At 50.8% G+C, this 18,712-nt stretch overlaps 1 protein-coding gene across 1 annotated transcript; it reads left to right on the forward strand.

Annotated features, from left to right (window-relative positions):
* Positions 1–2,369: 2,369 nt before the first annotated feature.
* On the forward strand, positions 2,370–17,364 carry LOC101395361 (cytochrome P450 2D14-like). Its single transcript, XM_004438033.3, has 12 exons — positions 2,370–2,375; positions 2,490–2,574; positions 13,038–13,276; positions 13,783–13,792; positions 13,979–14,149; positions 14,797–14,946; positions 15,038–15,201; positions 15,551–15,727; positions 15,905–16,046; positions 16,274–16,461; positions 16,925–17,066; positions 17,166–17,364. The coding sequence occupies exons 1-12, from the start codon at positions 2,370–2,372 to the stop codon at positions 17,342–17,344; spliced, it is 1,653 nt and encodes a 550-aa protein (XP_004438090.2). The 3' UTR covers positions 17,345–17,364.
* The last annotated feature ends 1,348 nt before the right edge of the window (positions 17,365–18,712 follow it).

Consider the following 18,712-nt stretch of genomic DNA (forward strand, 5'->3'; position numbering starts at 1 on the left):
CAGTGGCCAGACTGGTACAGGGAGATGCAGGGTCCCCACCACATGTCACATTGTTAGCGTGAATGATCTGGCACTTCCTGAGGCTTCAGGAAAACAAAGCCATGGTTATCCAGCAGAGTGTTCTCAGAGACTAAAAGTCATTTCCTAGGAGCTCGTCAGGGCCAGTCACTGCTTTACAAGGCACAGGATTTGAACCTTCCAAACCTGCTGACTTTACCCTTTACTGGAAGGGACTCACTCAGCCTGGATGCCCACACTCCGGACCCAACTCCACCCACCCCACCACGGCCCAGCATTTCAGCCAGCACTAATAGGTCTGCAGCCCCACTTCATCTACAACACTCCAAAAGGTGGGGAACTCAGGGATGGCAGGGAAGTATTGTGCCAGGTTAATACCCAGGCTCAGTCTTCAGCTGCAAGAGCCCTCCTCGGGATGCCTGACAGCAGTCCAGGAGTGAGCATTTTCCAGAATCTCAGTCACCCCAAGATTGGTGGGTCCCGCATTCCCAGCCACTCAGGAGTGCTCACATCTGGGTGCCTCCCCGGTAGGCACTGCCTCACAGCCAGGCTGGAACTGGACGAGGACACTGATCTGGGCTCCAACACAGAACACCATCCTCAGATTGGCCAGGTCAGTTTGGGCTGTCAGTAGGCTTGCCCAGGGACAGGGAATGAGCCCTGTGGGCTGTAGGCATGCCTTTGTGACAGAAGTCAAACTGGGACCCATGTGACAGAAGGATGGACAGAGGAGAAGGAGACCACATGGGGATCTTGAAGGAGGACACCCTGGCTGTCATCCTTGTTCTGCCACAACACTCTGTGACCCCTGGGCCAGTCCCTCCCTGCCCTGGGCTTCTGTTTCCCCTTTAGCAATGAGATCATATACCAGATGGCCACTGGTTTCTGTCTTCCCGCTCTGATTCTGGGTCTGGGACCTTGTTAGCCTGGAGCCCTGGCTGAGGGCAGGGACTGCCATACTGCACCTGTACCCATCCTCACAAGTGACTGTCTCTTTACTGACCACATGTGCAGTGCCCAAGGGTTTCTAATGACTGTCTGCTTACCCGAGGCATGGGCAGACCCCCTGGTGCATTTAGGTAACAGCACGGGGACCAAAGACTCTCAGGGCAGAGGCAGCCCCACCAGGCCTCTCTTGCCAGAGGAGCGTCATCCAACAGGAAAAAAAAGAAATTATTGGAAACTGTCTTGACAGTGGAGTTGCTGGACAGAGACTCCATTTCAGCTAATTCAATATGTTCACAGGACTTAAAGAAACCATGTCTAAAGAACTAGAGGGAAGTGGGAGAATGATGTCTTAGCAGTTAAAGCATATCCATAATGAGATAGAAAGTATAAGTAGAAACCAAGCTGAAATTCTGGAGTTGAAAAGTACAGTAACTGAAATGAAGCTCACTGCAGGAACTCAAAAGCAGACTTGAACAGGTAGAAGAAAAGTCAGCTAACATGAGGACAGTCAGCTGAGCTGATCCAGGCCGAGGAACAGGAACAAGGATGAAGAAGAATGAGCAGAGATTCAGAAACCTGTGGGCACCATCAAGGATACCACACACACGTTAACAGGAGTCCTAAGAGAAGAAGAGAGAGATAAAGGACTAGAAGGAATATTGAAGAAATGTTGAAAACTGAATACGCCCCAAATTTGATGAAAAACGTTAATCTACTCAACCAAGAAGCTCAGTGAACCCCAAGTAGGATAAAATCAGAGATCTGCACCGGCACACACCACAATCAAACCATCAAAAGACAAAGAGAGAATTTTGACAGCAGCAAGAAAGATGGGAGATGCTCCTTATCATGAACAAAGGATCCGTGCTCAATAACTTGGACATAAGAGTTCTAATCAGAAACCATAGAGGACAGAAAGCAGTGGGATGACAACATCCCTCAGGAAGTGACTGGAGGATGTCACAAGCTCGGGAAAGGGCCTCTGGGCTCCACCAATTATTCAGTCAGGGTAAATTGGGAACCCACAGAACAACCCTTTTGCCACGGGGCACCCAGATTTAATCTTGCCAAGGCTACACCAGAGTCTAGGAATCTGGGCTGTGCTGTAAGCCCTGTGAGGACCCTGAGCCCAGCAGAGAGCGGCCTCCACCAGAAGAGGCCCCGCCCAGGCATCCACGGGCCTCGCTGAGAACCAGGGCACTTGGGGCTAGGTCTGCGTGTGTGTGTGTGTCTGTGTGCACGCGCGCACACGCCTGAGAATCTGTGCATGTTGATTGCAGGAGTGAGTTTGTTCATGTGAGTGTTGTCTGAGTGTGGGTGGCTTTGTGGATGAGTAGATTTCTGCGTGGTGGGTCTGTATGTGGTGTGTGTGTGTGTGTGTGTGTGTGTGTGTGTGTGTGAGCATGAGGGTAAAAGCAGAGGCCCTGTACCCATAAACCATCTCTGGGAGGCGGGCCGTGCCCAGCTCCCCTCCTGCCGTGGTTCGCTCCTCGGCCGGGACTCTCGCGCCCTCCGGCGCCCAGCTTCGGAACTGCAGCTACGGCCGCCCTGCCGGGGCTTCCTCCTGGATCCCAGCGCTGCGCTGGGCGGGTCCGCGCTGCGAGTCAGGTGAGGCGGCCAGGCCCGCGGCCCCACAAGCTGCACGCAGCTTCCACTCTTCCTTTCTGTCCCCAGGGAGGAGCGGGAATTGGGGGGTTTCCTCCGCGGGCGCTCCATAAAGCAGGGGTGGGGCAAGGCGAGCCAAATGCCACCAACTGGCCCAGCGCCCTGGCTGGGACTGCAGCTGCCTATCTGCTGTCTAGGGCTCTCTCCCAGGGTTTGCTCCACATCACTAGGGACTCAGGGCCGTGTCTAGGTGCTTGGGGGTCTGGGAGCTTCCTGCTACGCCATTGTGCTGACGTCACCCCTGGTCTCTAAGTCTCAGACCACAGTTTCCAGAGGACCCTTCCCTGCGCAGGTGGACACCTGTGACATGCATGGTCCTTGTGGTGCTCCCCCTTCTACCACAGCACCTTCACCAGAGCAGAATCCCAAGGAGGGTGGCTGAGTGTATTTCTAAAATAAGAAATCTCAGTAACTTACATGTAGAGCAGCAGCTCAGAGCATGCGTTTTGAGATGGACCCGAATGCTGCTCTTTGACTTTGACCTCCTGACCTGACCCCTGAGACTCAGTCTCCTCCATGCCTTGGGGACCATAAAGCCACCTGCCTTACAGGGCTGTGGGGAGGACACGTGGAGTGAGCAGCAGAGCCTGGCACGTGAGTGCCTGATCAATGGAAGCTGCAATTGCACAATGATTGCAAAGGCCATCAGCCTCACAATTGTACTGTGTGCTCATTGTACTCACGAGGTTTCCTCAAGGCCCCCCCTCCTGGACAACAGGCTCCGAGTATGGGGGGCTCTGCCTGATTTACATGCTAATCTGACCCTGCGCTTCATACCTCATTAGGGTGACTGCTTGGGAGGGCATGACACATCCAAAGCAAAGGGTGGATAAAGACAGTTTGTCCAGGGCCACTGTGTGACCAACACTTGGATCATCCTGCCCCCGCCTGACACCACCTGATTCTCTGACAGTCCTGGGTAGAGAGTTGCTGCCCACAGGACAGGACATTCAACTGAGGCCAAGGAGAGGCCACCGGCTGGATACGGGAAGTCTCCAGCGTGCCCATGAGTCTTGGTCTCCTGGTCTGTAGAGTGGCCTCAAAGCTAGTCTTCCTGCCTCCTGGAGGGCCAGGGACCCCAATTGCCTCCAGCCCAGTCCTTGGCCAGATTTGCAAAGCTGCTTCCCTGCCCCTGCCCCTCACCCTCCTGGACTTTGCAGTGGCCCTTTGTTCTGTTGCCAGGACACCTTTGCTTGCAGTGCCAAGCCAGCCAAAGTCCTCCAGGAAGTCTCTGAAAGTGCTGATCCAGGCTGGGGCAGTATCCCCACCACCCTCTAAGCAGTCCCAGCACTGCTGGCCTGGCCTGTCAGCTCTCTGTCTTCCCACTCCTTCTCTTGGTCACGAGCACCGTGGAGCAGGGACCCACTATCATCTTCCTGCCAGGCTGCAAGTGCCCAGCCCAGCACCCAGCACACGGTCGTCCAGTGGGGTTGGAACAGAAATCAAGCCCTGAGCAAGGCATGATGCAGAGAAGGCTGGGTAAACTGAGGAAGGCCCTGCTGTGTCCCAGCAAGCTACACCCTCTGGCCCCAGGCCTGGAGGGGAGTGGGGATGTGGGAATTCAGGAGAGGACCAGTTTTCACAAGCAGGAACTGGAAACGTTGAAAGCCAATACCAAGAGGCCACAGCCCCGGGGAGCCATCTCTGGGTGGCCTTCTCTGAGTGGGAGTGTCCAGAGGCATCCTGGGAAGAAGCTGGTCCTCTTACTGTTGGGGAGTGAGTGAGGGAGAGAACTGGGGGGACACGGAGGTCGGGAGTACCTCCTGCAGACCCTGCTTCTGCTGGGGGAAAGAATTCGCCAGCTGTTTCCAGAATGAGAGCTTGCTTCAATACCCCTGAGCTGGGTCAAAGGGCCTGACCCCTACCCAGGAAATGTCCCTTCCCCACCCTCTGGGCTCCTTCCCCTTCCCATTTGAGTGAGTTTTGGGCTCAGAGTTCCCGTCAGCTTCACCGATTTAAAAACTCATCAAATCCGATCACTTTTCTTATTGAAGAAGGAGGATGCTGAGGCTGGTGGGCAGTGGTCCTGCCCTGGCATGGTGTGGTGCCTCCCCTGTTGGATGCTGAGTGAGAGGCTGAGCAACAGGGAGGGCCTGGTAGCAATAATTCCAGCCACACAGTGACAGCCCTGGTGTGGGGTGGTGCCAAGGCTTTCGTCTTTCCTTGAGGGACCAGAGTCTGGGTTGTAAGGGATGGGGCTGGAGCAGGGGAGACCTGGCCCAGGGAGAGGGAGGAGGCTGGCAAAGGGGGAGGCCAGAGAATCCATTCCTTGTGGTCCTCAGCAGGCCTCTGAGGGTGTAAAGAAACTACATCATCTCCACTTGCTTTCCATCCCCTTGTCTTCTAGAAAGAGTTTGAGCAGCTGATGTTCAAGGACAAATGATAATGAGGAGGGACTGATCAAGATGGCGGCACAGGCAGACTCTGAGCTCACCTCCTCCCGTGGACACAGCCAATTTACAACTACTTGTGGAAAAATTACCCCTGAGACAGAGCTGAAAACTGGATAAGAGGAACTCCTGCAACAACGGACAATCCTAACTGAGGTGGAAGAGGCAGAAGCTCCCTTCTGGAGAGAAAAAATGCCGCCTTTACAAGCCGCAGCGCTTCACTGTTGCCTGGGAGCAGCCCACAGGTACGCAGCCCTTCCTGGAGGCGCGGGGCCCTGAGCCAGGGAGCGCCCCCGCGGTGGGCATTTTGTGGACCCAGCACAATCGAGATGAGTGGCAGAATATCTGACTTTGCCTGCTACTAAAACATTGGGGAGCACCCCCAGAAAAGCTGGTTCACAAAGAGATTAAAACCGGCTCTTAAAGGGCCCATGCGCAAGCTCACCCGTTTCAGAGAGCAACCTGAGATGGCCAGAAGGAAAGGTGCACAGTGCTTTGGTGAAAGGAGACTCACCTAATAGGCCCTGTGTGCATCTCGGTGAGAGATGAGACCTCTCCAGGGACTGGGACATTGCCGGCGGCCATTGTTGTGGCCTGGTGTGTGCATGCTGACACAGACTCCGTTGGAGTTCTCCCTGGGGCCTGCTAGCCCAGGGTCTGCCCCACCCACTAGAGCACCCATTTAATCCAGCTCAGCCAGGGCAGGCAGCCCACCCTAGAGACGGGCCCCACCCAATAACAGGCCCTCAGGCAACTTGTGGGCCTGCATAGATTGGTGACTGGATTCTCTGCAGCCTGGCAACTGAGCCAACTGCAGTGGGGCAGGGCGTGCACAAGGAGCGGGTGGAGAGTGTGGGGCAGTGGTGGAGTGTGTGGGGCTCCCGCTGTGGAAAGACTGGGTCCACTTCGGGAGGTTGGGGCACGCACATGGGGCAGGACTGTGTTGACTATTTGTGTGGACCTGTGGGCGGCAGGGCTTGTCAGCTACAGAAGACTTGTGCTTCTCAAAGACCCACATAGGGGGTTTGCCCCACCTCCCAAAGCCTGAAAAGGGGGTGCTCCCGTGCCTGAGGCCAGCCCCACCCAGCAGCAATCCTCAGAGAGCTGACAAGAGACCTAAAGACTGGAGGCTTATAGCAATCGTAAGGCCCTGAGCCTAACAACCTGCCACGCTGGGGGCCTACTCACTTAAAAGAAATACTGCAACACAAAAGTGGTATTAGAACTTGCAGCCAACTGTGCTAGGGCTCCCCACACCTGATAAAGAGAGTGAAGGGCCCACAACAACTATAAGCAGCTGAGCATTACAACAGTTGGCTAGGAACATAACTCGGCCTCCCTGGGCGCCTACAGGGAGAACAAACAGGCCACAACAGAAGGACACACGTAGCCCACATGGGGTCACCCCTGGAACATTGAGAACTGAGGGAAGCACACAGCAGGCCTCCTAAGCCATCACTTATATAAGGTCACCTATCCAAGAGCAGGAGACATAGCTGACCTACCTAATACGTAGTCACAAGCACAGGGAAAGAGGCAAAATGAGGAGGCAAAGGAATACATTTCAAGTAAGGGAACAGGACAAAACCCCAGAAAAGGAACTAAGTGAAACAGAAATGAGCAACCTACCTGACAGAGAGTTCAAACTAAGAGTGTTAAGGATGCTCACTGATGTGGGGAAAAGAATGGATGAACTCAGTGATAATGTCAACAAAGAAATGGAAGATATAAAAAAGAACCAATCAGAAATGAAGAATACAATACTGGAAATGAAAAATTCACTAGAGGGACTCAAAAGCAGAGCAGAGGACACAGGAGAACGGATCTGTGAGCTGGACGAAAGACTAGAAGAAATTACCCAAGCTGAACAGGTAAAAGAGAAAAGAATTAAAAAGAGTGAGGACAGTTTAAGGGACCTCTGGGACAACATCAAGCGCACTAACATCCATGTTATGGGTGTCCCGGAAGGAGAAGAGCGAGACAAAGGGGCAGAGAATCTATTTCAAGAAATAATAGATGAAACCTTCCCTAACCTAAGGAAGGAAACAGACATCCAGGTACAGGAATCACAGAGAGCCCCAAACAAGATAAATCCAAAGAGGACCACACCAAGACACATCATAATCAAAATGTCCAGAATTAAAGATAAAGAGAGAATCTGAAAAGCCGCAAGAGAAAGTCAAGTTACATACAAAGGAAACCCCATAAGGCTATCAGCTGACTTCTCAGCAGAAACCTTACAGGCTAGAAGAGAATGGCATGATATATTTAAAGTGCTAAAAGGAAAAAACTTACAGCCAAGAATACTCTACCCAGCAAGGTTATCATTCAAAATGGAAGGAGAGATCAAAAATTTCCCAGACAAGCAAAAATTAAAGGAGTTTGTCACCAAGAAACCAGTGCTACAAGAAATGTTAAAGGGACTGATTTAAGGGGAAAAGAGAAGACCACAAATAGGAAAAAGTATCTATTTCCAAGATAAGAGGGTAATGGATACAAATGCACAAAAAAGAGGTTAGATATTATATGAAAAACATAAAAGGAGGGAGGAGGGGAGTTAAAGAGTAGAGCTTTCAGACAAGAGTCAAACTAAAGAGACCATCAATCCTGTATAGAAGAAGGAAGGAACAGAGAAGGACTACTAAAACACTGAGAAAAAAAAAGTTAAAAAATGGCAGTAAGTACATACTTATCAATAGCTACTTTAAACATCAATGGACTAAATGCTCCAATTAAAAGGCATAGGGTGGCTGATTGGATAAAAAAACAAGACCCATATATATGCTGCATACAAGAGACACACTTCAGACCTAAAGACACTCACAAACTGAAAGTGAAGGGATGGAAAAAGATACTCCATGCAAATGGCAATGAAAAGAAAGCTGGGGTAGCAGTACTCATATCAGACAAAATAGACTTTAAAACAAAAACTGTAAAAAGAGACAAAGAAGGGCATTACATAATGATCAAGGGAACAATCCAACAAGAGGATATAACACTTGTAAATATCTACGCACCCAATGTAGGCGCACCTAAATATATAAAGCAATTATTAACAGACATAAAAACAGAAATAGACAGTAACACAATAATAGTAGGGGACTTTAACACTCCACTTACACCAACGGATAGATCATCCAAACAGAAGATTAATAAGGAAACATTGGCCTTAAATGATACACTAGAACAGATGGACCTAGTAAATATATACAGAGCATTCCATCCAAAAACCGAAGAATACACATTGTTTTCAAATGCACATGGAACATTCTCCAGGATTGATCACATATTAGGCCACAAAACAAGTCTCCATAAATTTAAGAAGATTGAAATAATACCAAGCATCTTTTCTGACCACAACGGTATGAAACTAGAAATGAACTATAGGAAGAAAATCAGAAAAGACACAAATACGTGGAGATTAAACAAAACGCTATTGAACAATGACTGGGTCAACGAAGAAATCAAAGAAGAAATCAAAAAATACCTGGAGACAAATGAAAATGAAAATACGACATGCCAGAATTTATGGGATACAGCAAAAGCAGTTTTAAGAGGGAAGTTTATAGCGATACAGGCCTATCTCAACAACAAGAAAAATCTCAAATAAACAATTTAACAATGCACCTAAAGGAACTGGAAAAAGAAGAACAAACAAAGCCCCAAATCAGTAGAAGAAGGGAAATAATAAAAATCAGAGCAGAAATAAATGAAATAGAGACCAAAAAAAAAATAGAAAAAATTAATAAAACCAAGAGCTGGTTCTTTGAAAAGATCAACAAAATTGACAAACCTTTAGCTAGACTCACCAAAAAAAAAAAAAAAAGAGAGAAGGCACAAATAAGTAAAATCAGAAATGAAAGAGGAGAAATTACAACAGACACCTCAGAAATACAAAAGATTATAAGAGAATACTATGAAAAGCTGTATGCCAACCAATTCGACAATCTGGAAGAAATGGATAAATTCTTAGAATCATACAACCTTCCAAAACTGGATCAAGAAGAAGTAGAGAATTTGAATAGACCAATCACCAGTAAGGAGATCGAAACAGCAATCAAAAACCTCCCCAAAAATAAAAGTCCAGGACCAGACGGCTTCCCTGGTGAATTCTACCAAACATTCAAAGAAGACTTAATACCTATCCTTCTCAAACTCTTCCAAAAAATTGAGGAGGGGGGAAGCTCCCTAACTCAATCTATGAAGCTGACATTGCCTCAATACCAAAACCAGACAAGGACAACACAAAAAAAGAAAACTACAGGCCAATATCACTGATGAACATCGATGCAAAAATCCTCAACAAAATACTAGCAAATCGCATACAACAATACGTTAAAAAGATTATACACCATGATCAAGTGGGATTTATTCCAGGTATGCAGGGATGGTTTAACATTCGCAAATCAATCAACGTGATACACCACATTAATAAAATGAAGAATAAAAATCACATGATCATCTCAATAGCTGCAGAGAAAGCATTTGACAAGATACAGCATCCATTTATGATAAAAACTCTGAATAAAATGGGTATAGAAGGAAAGTACCTCAACATAATAAAGAGTATATATGAGAAACCCACAGCTAATATCATCCTCAATGGTGAAAAACTGAAAGCTATCCCTCTAAGAACAGGAACCAGACAAGGATGCCCACTGTCACCACTCCTATTTAACATAGTACTGGAAGTCCTAGCCAGAGCAATCAGGCAAGAGAAAGAAATAAAAGGGATCCAAATTGGAAAGGAAGAAGTGAAACTGTCACTATTTGCAGGTGACATAATTTTATATATAGAAAACCCTAAGGAATCCACCAGAAAACTTTTAGAAGTAATAAATGAATATGGTAAAGTTGCAGGATACAAAATCAACATACAAAAATCAGTTGCATTTCTATACACTAACAACAAAGTAGCAGAAAGAGAAATTAAGAATACCATCCCATTTACAATTGCAACAAAAAGAATAAAATACCTAGGAATAAACTTAACCAAAGAGGTGAAAGAGCTGTACACGGAAAACTATAAAACATTGCTGAAAGAAATTGAAGAAGACACAAAGAAATGGAAAGCTAGTCCGTGCTCTTGGATTGGAAGAATTAACATAGTTAAGATGTCCATACTTCCTAAAGCAATCTATAGATTCAATGCAATCCCTATCAAAGTTCCAACAACATTTTTCACAGAAATAGAACAAAGAATCCTAAAATTTATTTGGAACAACAAAAGACCCCGAATAAGTAAAGGAATCCTGAGAAAAAAGAACAAAGCTGGAGGTATCACACTCCCTGATTTCAAAATATACTATATAGCTACAGTAACCAAAACAGCATGGTACTGGCACAAAAACAGACACACAGATCAATGGAATAGAATCGAAAGCCCAGAAATAAACCCACACATGTATGGACAGCTAATCTTTGACAAAGGAGCCAAGAACATACAATGGAGAAAAGAAAGTCTCTTCAACAAATGGTGTTGGGAAAACTGGACAGCCACATGCAAAAAAATGAAAGTAGACCCTTACCTTACACCATACACAAAAATTAACTCCAAATGGATTAAAGACTTGAATGTAAGGCCTGAAACTATGAAACTTCTAGAAGAAAACATAGGCGGTACGCTCTTCGACATCGGTCTTAGCAACATATTTTCAAGCACCATGTCTGACCGGGCAAGAGAAACAATAGGAAAAATAAACAAATGGGACTACATCAAACTAAAAAGCTTCTGTACAGCAAAGGAAACCATCAACAAAACGAAACGACAACCTAACAATTGGGAGAAGATATTTGTAAACGATACATCTGATAAGGGCTTAATCTCAAAAATGTACAAAGAACTGATGCATCTCAACAGCAAAAAAACTACCAACCCAATTAAAAAATGGGCAAAAGACCTGAACAGACATTTCTCCAAAGAAGATATACAGATGGCCAACAGACACATGAAAAGATGTTCAAAATCATTTACTATCAGGGAAATGCAAATCAAAACTACAACGAGATATCATCTCACGCCCGTCAGAGTGGCTATAATTAACAAGACAGGAAACAACATGTGTTGGAGAGGATGTGGAGAGAAGGGAACTCTCATACACTGCTGGTGGGAGTGCAAACTGGTGCAGCCACTATGGAAAACAGTATGGAGATTCCTCAAAAAATCAAGGATAGAACTACCATATGATCCAGCTACTCCACTGCTGGGTATTTATCCAAAGAACTTGAAAACACCAATGTGTAAAGATACATGCACCCCTGTGTTCATTGCAGCGTTATTCACAATAGCCAAGACTTGGAAGCAACCTAAGTGCCCATGAAGGGACGAATGGATAAAGAAGATGTGGTATATATACACAATGGAATACTACTCAGCCATAAGAAACGATGAAATCCAGCCATTTGTGACAACATGGATGGACATTGAGGGTATTATGCAAAGTGAAATAAGTCAGAGGGAGAAGGTCAAATACCATATGATTTCCTTCATTAAGTAGTAGATAATAACACCAATAAACAAACACATAGAGACAGAGATTGGATTGGTGGTTACCAGAGGGGAAGGGGGGAGGGAGGAGGGCGAAAGGGATAATTTGGCACATGTGTGTGGTGATGGGTTGTAATTAGTATTTGGGTGGTGAACATGATGTAATCTATGCAGAAATAGAAGTATAATGATGTACACTTGAAATTTATACAATGTTATAAACCAATGTTACTGCAATAAACAAAAAATTAAAACAAAACAAAACAAAAAAAACCAAAGTGGTGATTGCATATGTCCATAGCCATCAAACTGTACACATTAACTATGTGCAGTTTTTTTATATCAATTATACCTCAATAAAGCTGTTAAAACAAAAAAAAATGATAATGAGGAGGAGGAAGCAGGCCCCCTCCTCTGGGGACAGAGTCACATCCTCTGCTAAGCCACCCTAGTACCATGAGCTTCCTAGCAGCTCAGTCAACAAGGGCAAGTGCCCACCCCACATTTCACTGGGTCAGGAAAGGAGACAGGCACGAGGAGACTTCTCCCCTGGGTGGCCTCAAGAGCTAGGAGGTCAAGGACCAGTTTGTAACCAACTTAGGAAGGGTTTCCTGGCATTGAACTGGCTGTTGTGTCACTGGGAAGCTCTGAAAACAACCCTGCTGCCTCCCCACCCAGATTCAAAGGTGCCTCAGCCACAGCTAGCTGGAAACTGAGGAAATTGAGCCCACGGCCAACTCTGTGAGGGTCCTCAGCATCACTGCCTGTAGCCTCCAGGGAAGGAGAGGGGGAGGTCAGCTCCAGGCAACCACTGGGAACAGGGGCCCTGGTGCTGGGTCTGCGTGTGTGTGTGTGTGGTACGTGTATTAATGTGTGTATATGTAGTTTTGTGTGTGTAAAGGTGTGTGCGTTGCTGTGTGTCAGTCTGTGAGCAGGTGGGTAGTGTCTGAATGTGTGAGTGTGTACTCTGTCTGTGTGTACTGAGTGTACTAGTGTGAAGTGAGGGACATGGAGAACTTCATCCCTCCTCTCACTCCCCACTCTTCGTCCCTCTGATTGTTGTGACCTCCCTACAGCAAGTGCCAATACAAACCTGGGAGGCGAAGGTCACTCAGGAGGAGGCAGGTGAGATAATAGGAAGGCGAAAATGTGTTCTGGGGATGAGGCTTTGACCACATTAGGGAGTGTGAGCCTGATATGACAGGTGGGGGAGGATCAAGTCTAGAGACCCCTGGTTCTTTCTCGGAGCCTGTACAATGCTGGGGAATCAGGCTGGGGCTGGGGACATCACTTTTCTGTACCCCCCACCCAGAATAAGCACCTGGAGAGGGCAGCAGGGACGGGACTTCTGTGCCACACCTGCACCTGAACTTCCATGGCCCCTCCCTGCACCCTGTGGCAGCTCAGTCATCCCAACAGGTGGGGTCAGGGCAGAGGGCAAAGGCCAGTCTCAGCTCCCTTTATAAAGAGGACCAATGCTGGTCGAGCCCTCAGGGTTGGTGAGAGTGCCCTGCCTGGCCTGGTCCTAGGTGCTTGGTGTGGTGAGTGGTGCCAGTGTGTCCAGAGGAGCCCAGTGCCCACTGAGGCAGCAATTGGGCTGCTGACCGGGGAGACACTGGGGCCCCTGGCCGTGGCCATCTTCCTGCTCCTGGTGGACCTGATGCACCAATGCTGGGCCCCACGCTACCCACCAGGCCCCATGCCCCTGCCTGGGCTGAGCAACCTGCTGCAGGTGGACTTCCAGGACACACTTTGCAGCTCTACTTGGGTGAGGAAGGTCGTTGGGAGGTGGGCACAGAGGTCCTGGGGACCCACCTAGCAGCAGACAGTGGGTGGTGGTGAAGCCACAGGCTGGACAGGGAGCTGGGTGGAAAGGAGGAGGCAGGTTTGAGAGGCCTCCTGGGTGAGGGCATCTGTGCAGGGCCTGGAGGACAGTCTGAATTTTCTAATCAAATGTCAGAGAGGACAAAGGCCTGGAGGGGGTGGGACTTGGCAGTGAGTTTGGGATCCAGTGGGACAGAGCTTAAGTTGTGTGAGCCTGAGTCCCTTCTGAGGACATCAGGAGGAAAGGTCTTGAGATTGGAGGGGAGGAGTCTGGTCATGAGCCCCATTTACATCAGGAAATCGAGGTTGAGAAGTAACAGTGACCAGATTCAAATCTCTTCCTGCTGTGAGTCCTTGGGCCTCACTGCTCACCTCACTGAACCTCAGTTTCTTCACCTGTAAAATGGGATGCTAACTTGGCCTCCTGACATCTTGGTGACCTCTGCAAAGTCACAGCTGGGTGATCTGATAGAACGTGAGTTCCTCAACCATAGAGGATGTGACCACCAGCGTCACAAGGCCAGATAAAGTCCTTGCACCCACTCTCTGCTGGCGGCCCAGGGGTCCCTCCAGGTCTATTGCCAGGAGATCGGGTCAGGAAACCTCGGGCGAGACTTGTCTAACGCCATTGACCCTTGTCCTGCAGCTGGGCGCCACTTCGGGGACGTGTTCAGCCTGCAGCTGGCCTGGACGCCCGTGGTCGTGCTCAACGGGCTGGCGGCCATGCGCGAGGCGCTGGTGGAGCACGGCGAGGACACAGCGGACCGCCCACTTATGCCTGTCTTCCAGCACCGAGGCTTCGGACCACACGTGCTAGGCAAGCGGAGGAGGGGAGGACCGCTAACCGGCGGGGGACTGGGTCCCCAGTGATCAGAGACCCAGCAGGGCCAAGCAGAGGCAGGGTGGTGGACCTGCGGTGAAGGGAAGAGTCAGCGAATTTGAAGAGGCGGCAGGTGGAGGAAGAAGCTTGTGCCAAGGGTTGGCAGGTGGATGCGGGCAGGGCGGAGGGCGAGGCGTTACTGGGAGAGGGCGGGCCGAAGGCCACCGCAAGGAGGAAGGCGATGTCTGGGTGGCAGGAATGAGGAGGACAGAGTCGGTGTGGGCGGGGCATGGGGCGGGCGGGGCATGGGGCGGACTGGGCCCCTCCCTGGATGAAAGGACATCTCGGTGGGCAGAGCGAAGAGTGGGGCCAAGACCTGCCCCCAGTGGGGAGATCTGGCAAGCCATGTGGGTGGGCAGAGGGTGGGACCTGACCCCAGCCGGGAGGTCTAACATGAGTGTTACTTTAAGGCCTTGAGAAGAAGAATACTGTGGGGGAAGTAGGGGCAGGACTGTGTGAGCAGGGCAAGGGCAGGGATATGTCCTCGGCATAGATGCAAGGGCGGGCGACCCACCAGCATGGTGTGTCCGCAGAGGCAGGGCCAGGGCCCACCCGAGCCACGCCTACGTCCGCCCCGCCCCCAGGGGTGATCTTTGCCCGCTATGGACCCGCGTGGCGGGAGCAGCGGCGCTTCTGCGTGTCCACCCTGCGCAACTTCGGCCTGGGCAAGAAGTCACTGGAGCAGTGGGTGACCGAGGAGGCCTCGTGCCTCTGTGCTGCCTTCGCAGACCAGGCCGGTGAGTGCTGGGCTGAGGGACAGGAGACAGGGAGGGAGGCTGGGGAGGAGGAGATGGAGGCGACCCCTTGACCTGCACTGACCCCTCCCGGGGCACCCCTGTAGCCCCAACGCCCTGCTGAATAAAGCGGTGGGCAACGTGATCTCCTCCCTCACCTTTGGGCGCTTTTTCGAGTACAACGACCCGCGCTTCCTCAAGCTGTTGGACCTAACAGAGGAAGGACTGAAAGAAAATGCTGGCTTCCTGCCCCAGGCACCTGGGTGGAGGGGGCCAAGAACCCTGCAGGAGAGCTCCCTGGAGGAGATGTCCACCTGCAATGGGCCTGCACGGAGGAGGATTTGGGTAGAGGGGTGTAGGGGCAGGCCCCAGGAGAGGGCTAAGCAACCTGTACCTCTTTGATTGGAAGCCACCAGAACCCATGAGATGTAGATTTTAGGTTTATACATTTAGGGACAAGGCCAGGAGAGAAGGTCGTAGTTGGAACATGGGGAGGAACCAGGGCAATGGTGGGGACACCTAGAGAGGGGCTGGGACCTGACTGGTGGAGGTGAACATCTGAGCACAGGGAGGACCCAGGGCCCCACATTTGTGGCCTGCACAGGTGGTAAACGCCATCCCCATGCTCCTGCACATTCCGGGGCTGACTGCCAAGGTCTTTCCTGGGCAGAGGGCCTTCATGACCCTGCTTGATGAGCTGGTTACTGAGCACAGGATGACCCAGGACCCGGCCCAGACCCCCCGAGACCTGACTGATGCCTTCCTGGACAAGGTGGAGAAGGTGAGCTGCCAGGGACAGGGACCAGGTTGTGAGTTGATGGCCCATGAAGGGAGCCTGGGCAAGGTGGGGCCTGTGTATCACCCGGTGATCATGCACCTGGGCTGATGGGTACAAAGTGGGAGGCCATTTGGGGGCTCCTCCTTCTGCCCCTGAGCCCACCCTCTCTGCATGGCCCAGGCCAAGGGGAACTCCGAGACCACCTTCAATGATGATAACCTGCACCTGCTGGTGACTGACCTGTTCTTTGCCAGGACGGTGACCACCTTGACCACACTGGCCAGGGACGTCTTGCTCATGATCCTGCACCCAGATATGCAGCGTGAGCCAAGCCTGGGGGTCTGGTGGGATGGGCCAGGGAGGAGAGGGACAGGCTGGGGCCCTGAGCTTACATTGGCCACCAGGAACTCTGAGAAGAGGCTGGGCCCTGGCTCAGAGGTCAGAGTGACCTCCTCCACACCGTAGGCACAGCCCCTGCACAGAAGTCAGGAGGAGGTCAGGGTCCAGCACCCTGGGTTCTGACCACTGTGGGGATGCTTGTCTGTCCAGGCCGTGTCCAACAGGAGATCGATGAGGTGATAGGGCAGGCACGGCGCCCAGAGATGGGGGACCAGACCCACATGCCCTTCACCGTGGCCGTGGTCCATGAGGTGCAGTGCTTTGGGGACATCATCCCACTGGGCTTGCCCCACATGACATCCCGCGACATTGAAGTGCAGAGCTTCCTCATCCCCAAGGTAGGCCTGTGGCCCTCCTCACCCCAGCTCAGCTCTATCTGCCCCCTGGTAGCCCCCTTCCTGGCCATTGCCAGGTGTGACCAGGACTGCAACCCAAGCTACATAATTCTCATTTCCACAGGCAGCAACTCTCTAGCCTGGGTGGGTGTGGGGAGGAAGCAGTGGCAGGACCGGCCAGGTCCATGCAGCGCCGGCAATCTGAGTAGGGGGAGACAAACTAAAGTGTGCCACAATGTGTTGGTGGAGCCACGCATGCAGGGGCAGGTGGCAGGGAGGGTTCCCATGCTATCTTGGCCCTGCCATGGGGACAGGGAGGGTGGCAGGAATCTCTTGGGCTGAAACTGACTTGAAAGAGTCCAGTTGTGTGCCAGGCAGAGAGTGTGGCACATCTGTGTCTGGTGGCAGGGGTCCAGGCATCCCCCCGCCAGCCCAGACCCCACCCATGCCAGTAATCTCCTGCCAGGGCATGATGCTCATCACCAACCTGTCATCGGTGCTGAAGGACGAGACCGTCTGGAAGAAGCCCTTCCGCTTCCACCCCGAGCACTTCCTGGATGCCCAGGGCCGCTTCATCAAGCAGGAGGCCTTCATGCCCTTCTCAGCAGGTGCCTGTGGGGAGCCTGGCTCGATGCCCCCTCCTGAGGGAGTCTTGGAGGCATGGCGCCGGGCCCCCAGGCTCACTGACCCCCCATACCCACCCACAGGCCACGACTCGTGCCTCGGGGAGCCCCTGGCCCGCATGGAGCTCTTCCTCTTCTTCACCTGCCTCCTGCAGCGCTTCAGCTTCTCGGTGCCCGCTGGGCAGCCCCGCCCCAGCGACCACGGTGTGTCTGGTGTACTGGTGACCCCATCCCCCTACCAGCTCTGTGCTGTGCCCCGCTAGAGGGGTCACCAAGTCTCTAACCCGCTCCTGGAGAAGCACTGATGTACGATAAACCAGTCTGATGGCTCCAACCTGGCTTGAGTCCCACTCTGGCCCCGTGACCAAGCACAGCCAGTGATTCGGCCTCAGCAGCCTCCCCAGGCCAGCCTCTACCCCTCCCTGATCCAGCCTCACCTGTCATTTAACCCCATTTGAGAGACGGGTATAGTGAGGCTCAGAAGGTGACAGCTTACCCCCTAGTCACCCATGGAGACCCAGCACTGGCTGCCCTGGTTGGTGACTAAGTCCATGTAGAAGTCTTGACTCCTTCCTGGGTGTCAGGGAGCAGGAGGAGTGTGAATGGGCTTCTGATAGGAATCAGCCCGATCCCTGGCTGGGTGAGCACCCTCAGGTGCAGGGATTCACTACAAGGCCTCAAAGGGGTCAGAAAAGCTGTTACACTCACGGTTATGGTCTTTCCAGAGAAAGATCCAGACAGAATCAGCAGTGGTCAAAGGCACATAGGTGGCATTTAGGAGAGCAGACAAAAGCTTCCAGCTGTGTCTCCAGAGGATTCGTGCCAACAGTGCTCAGTTCTCCCAGCAATGATGTGTGACACAGCAGAGAGTATTGCTCACTAGGGAAGCTCACCCAAGTCTTGGTGTCTAGGGATTTTGTTGGGGGTCAGTCACTTAGACTTGGAGAGCCACATGGGTGACCTCAGTTACTCAGTCTCCTGCCCCTCTCAGTATCAAACAGTGTGGTCCAAGGCCCCCCCCATAAGTCACATTGTGGGCATAAACTATAGTGTGACCTCAGGCCCCAGGTACAGAGACACTCTTGTCAGGCAGGTCATCGCAGGGGTGTAGGGAATGTTTCCGTGGAGGTTGTCAAGGACCAGGCATGTTTTTTGGGATGTGCATGGATTGAAAATGCCAGAGCTACTGAGTAAACTCTTTTTACTGAACAGGCGACTCCCCTGGTTTTTGCCTCCTACAGCAAAATGGTCATGTTTGTTTGACTATCTACATTTTGTGTGTGTAGGTGGAAATCCACTATAAAATTTGCCGTCTTAATCATTTTTGAGGGTACAGTTCAATGCTATTACGTTCTCATATTGTTGTGCAAGCATCACCCCCTCCATCTCCAGAACTCTTTCAACTCACAAAACTGAAACCCTGTCCCCATTAGACAATAACTCCCCATGCCCCCTCCCCGTAGCCCCTGAATGTGACTCCTCTGGGTATTTCATATGAGGGGAATCATACAGTGTTTGTCTTTTTGTGACTGAGTTATTTCACTTGGCATGATGTCCTCAAAGTTCATCCACGTTATATCGTGTATCACCATTTCTTTCCTTTTTTATCTGAATAATACTCCATTGTATGG

The sequence above is a fragment of the Ceratotherium simum genome, chromosome 25 (assembly GCF_057802395.1).
Source record: "Ceratotherium simum simum isolate JZ-2026a chromosome 25, ASM5780239v1, whole genome shotgun sequence".
NCBI classification, from domain to species: Eukaryota; Metazoa; Chordata; class Mammalia; order Perissodactyla; family Rhinocerotidae; genus Ceratotherium; species Ceratotherium simum.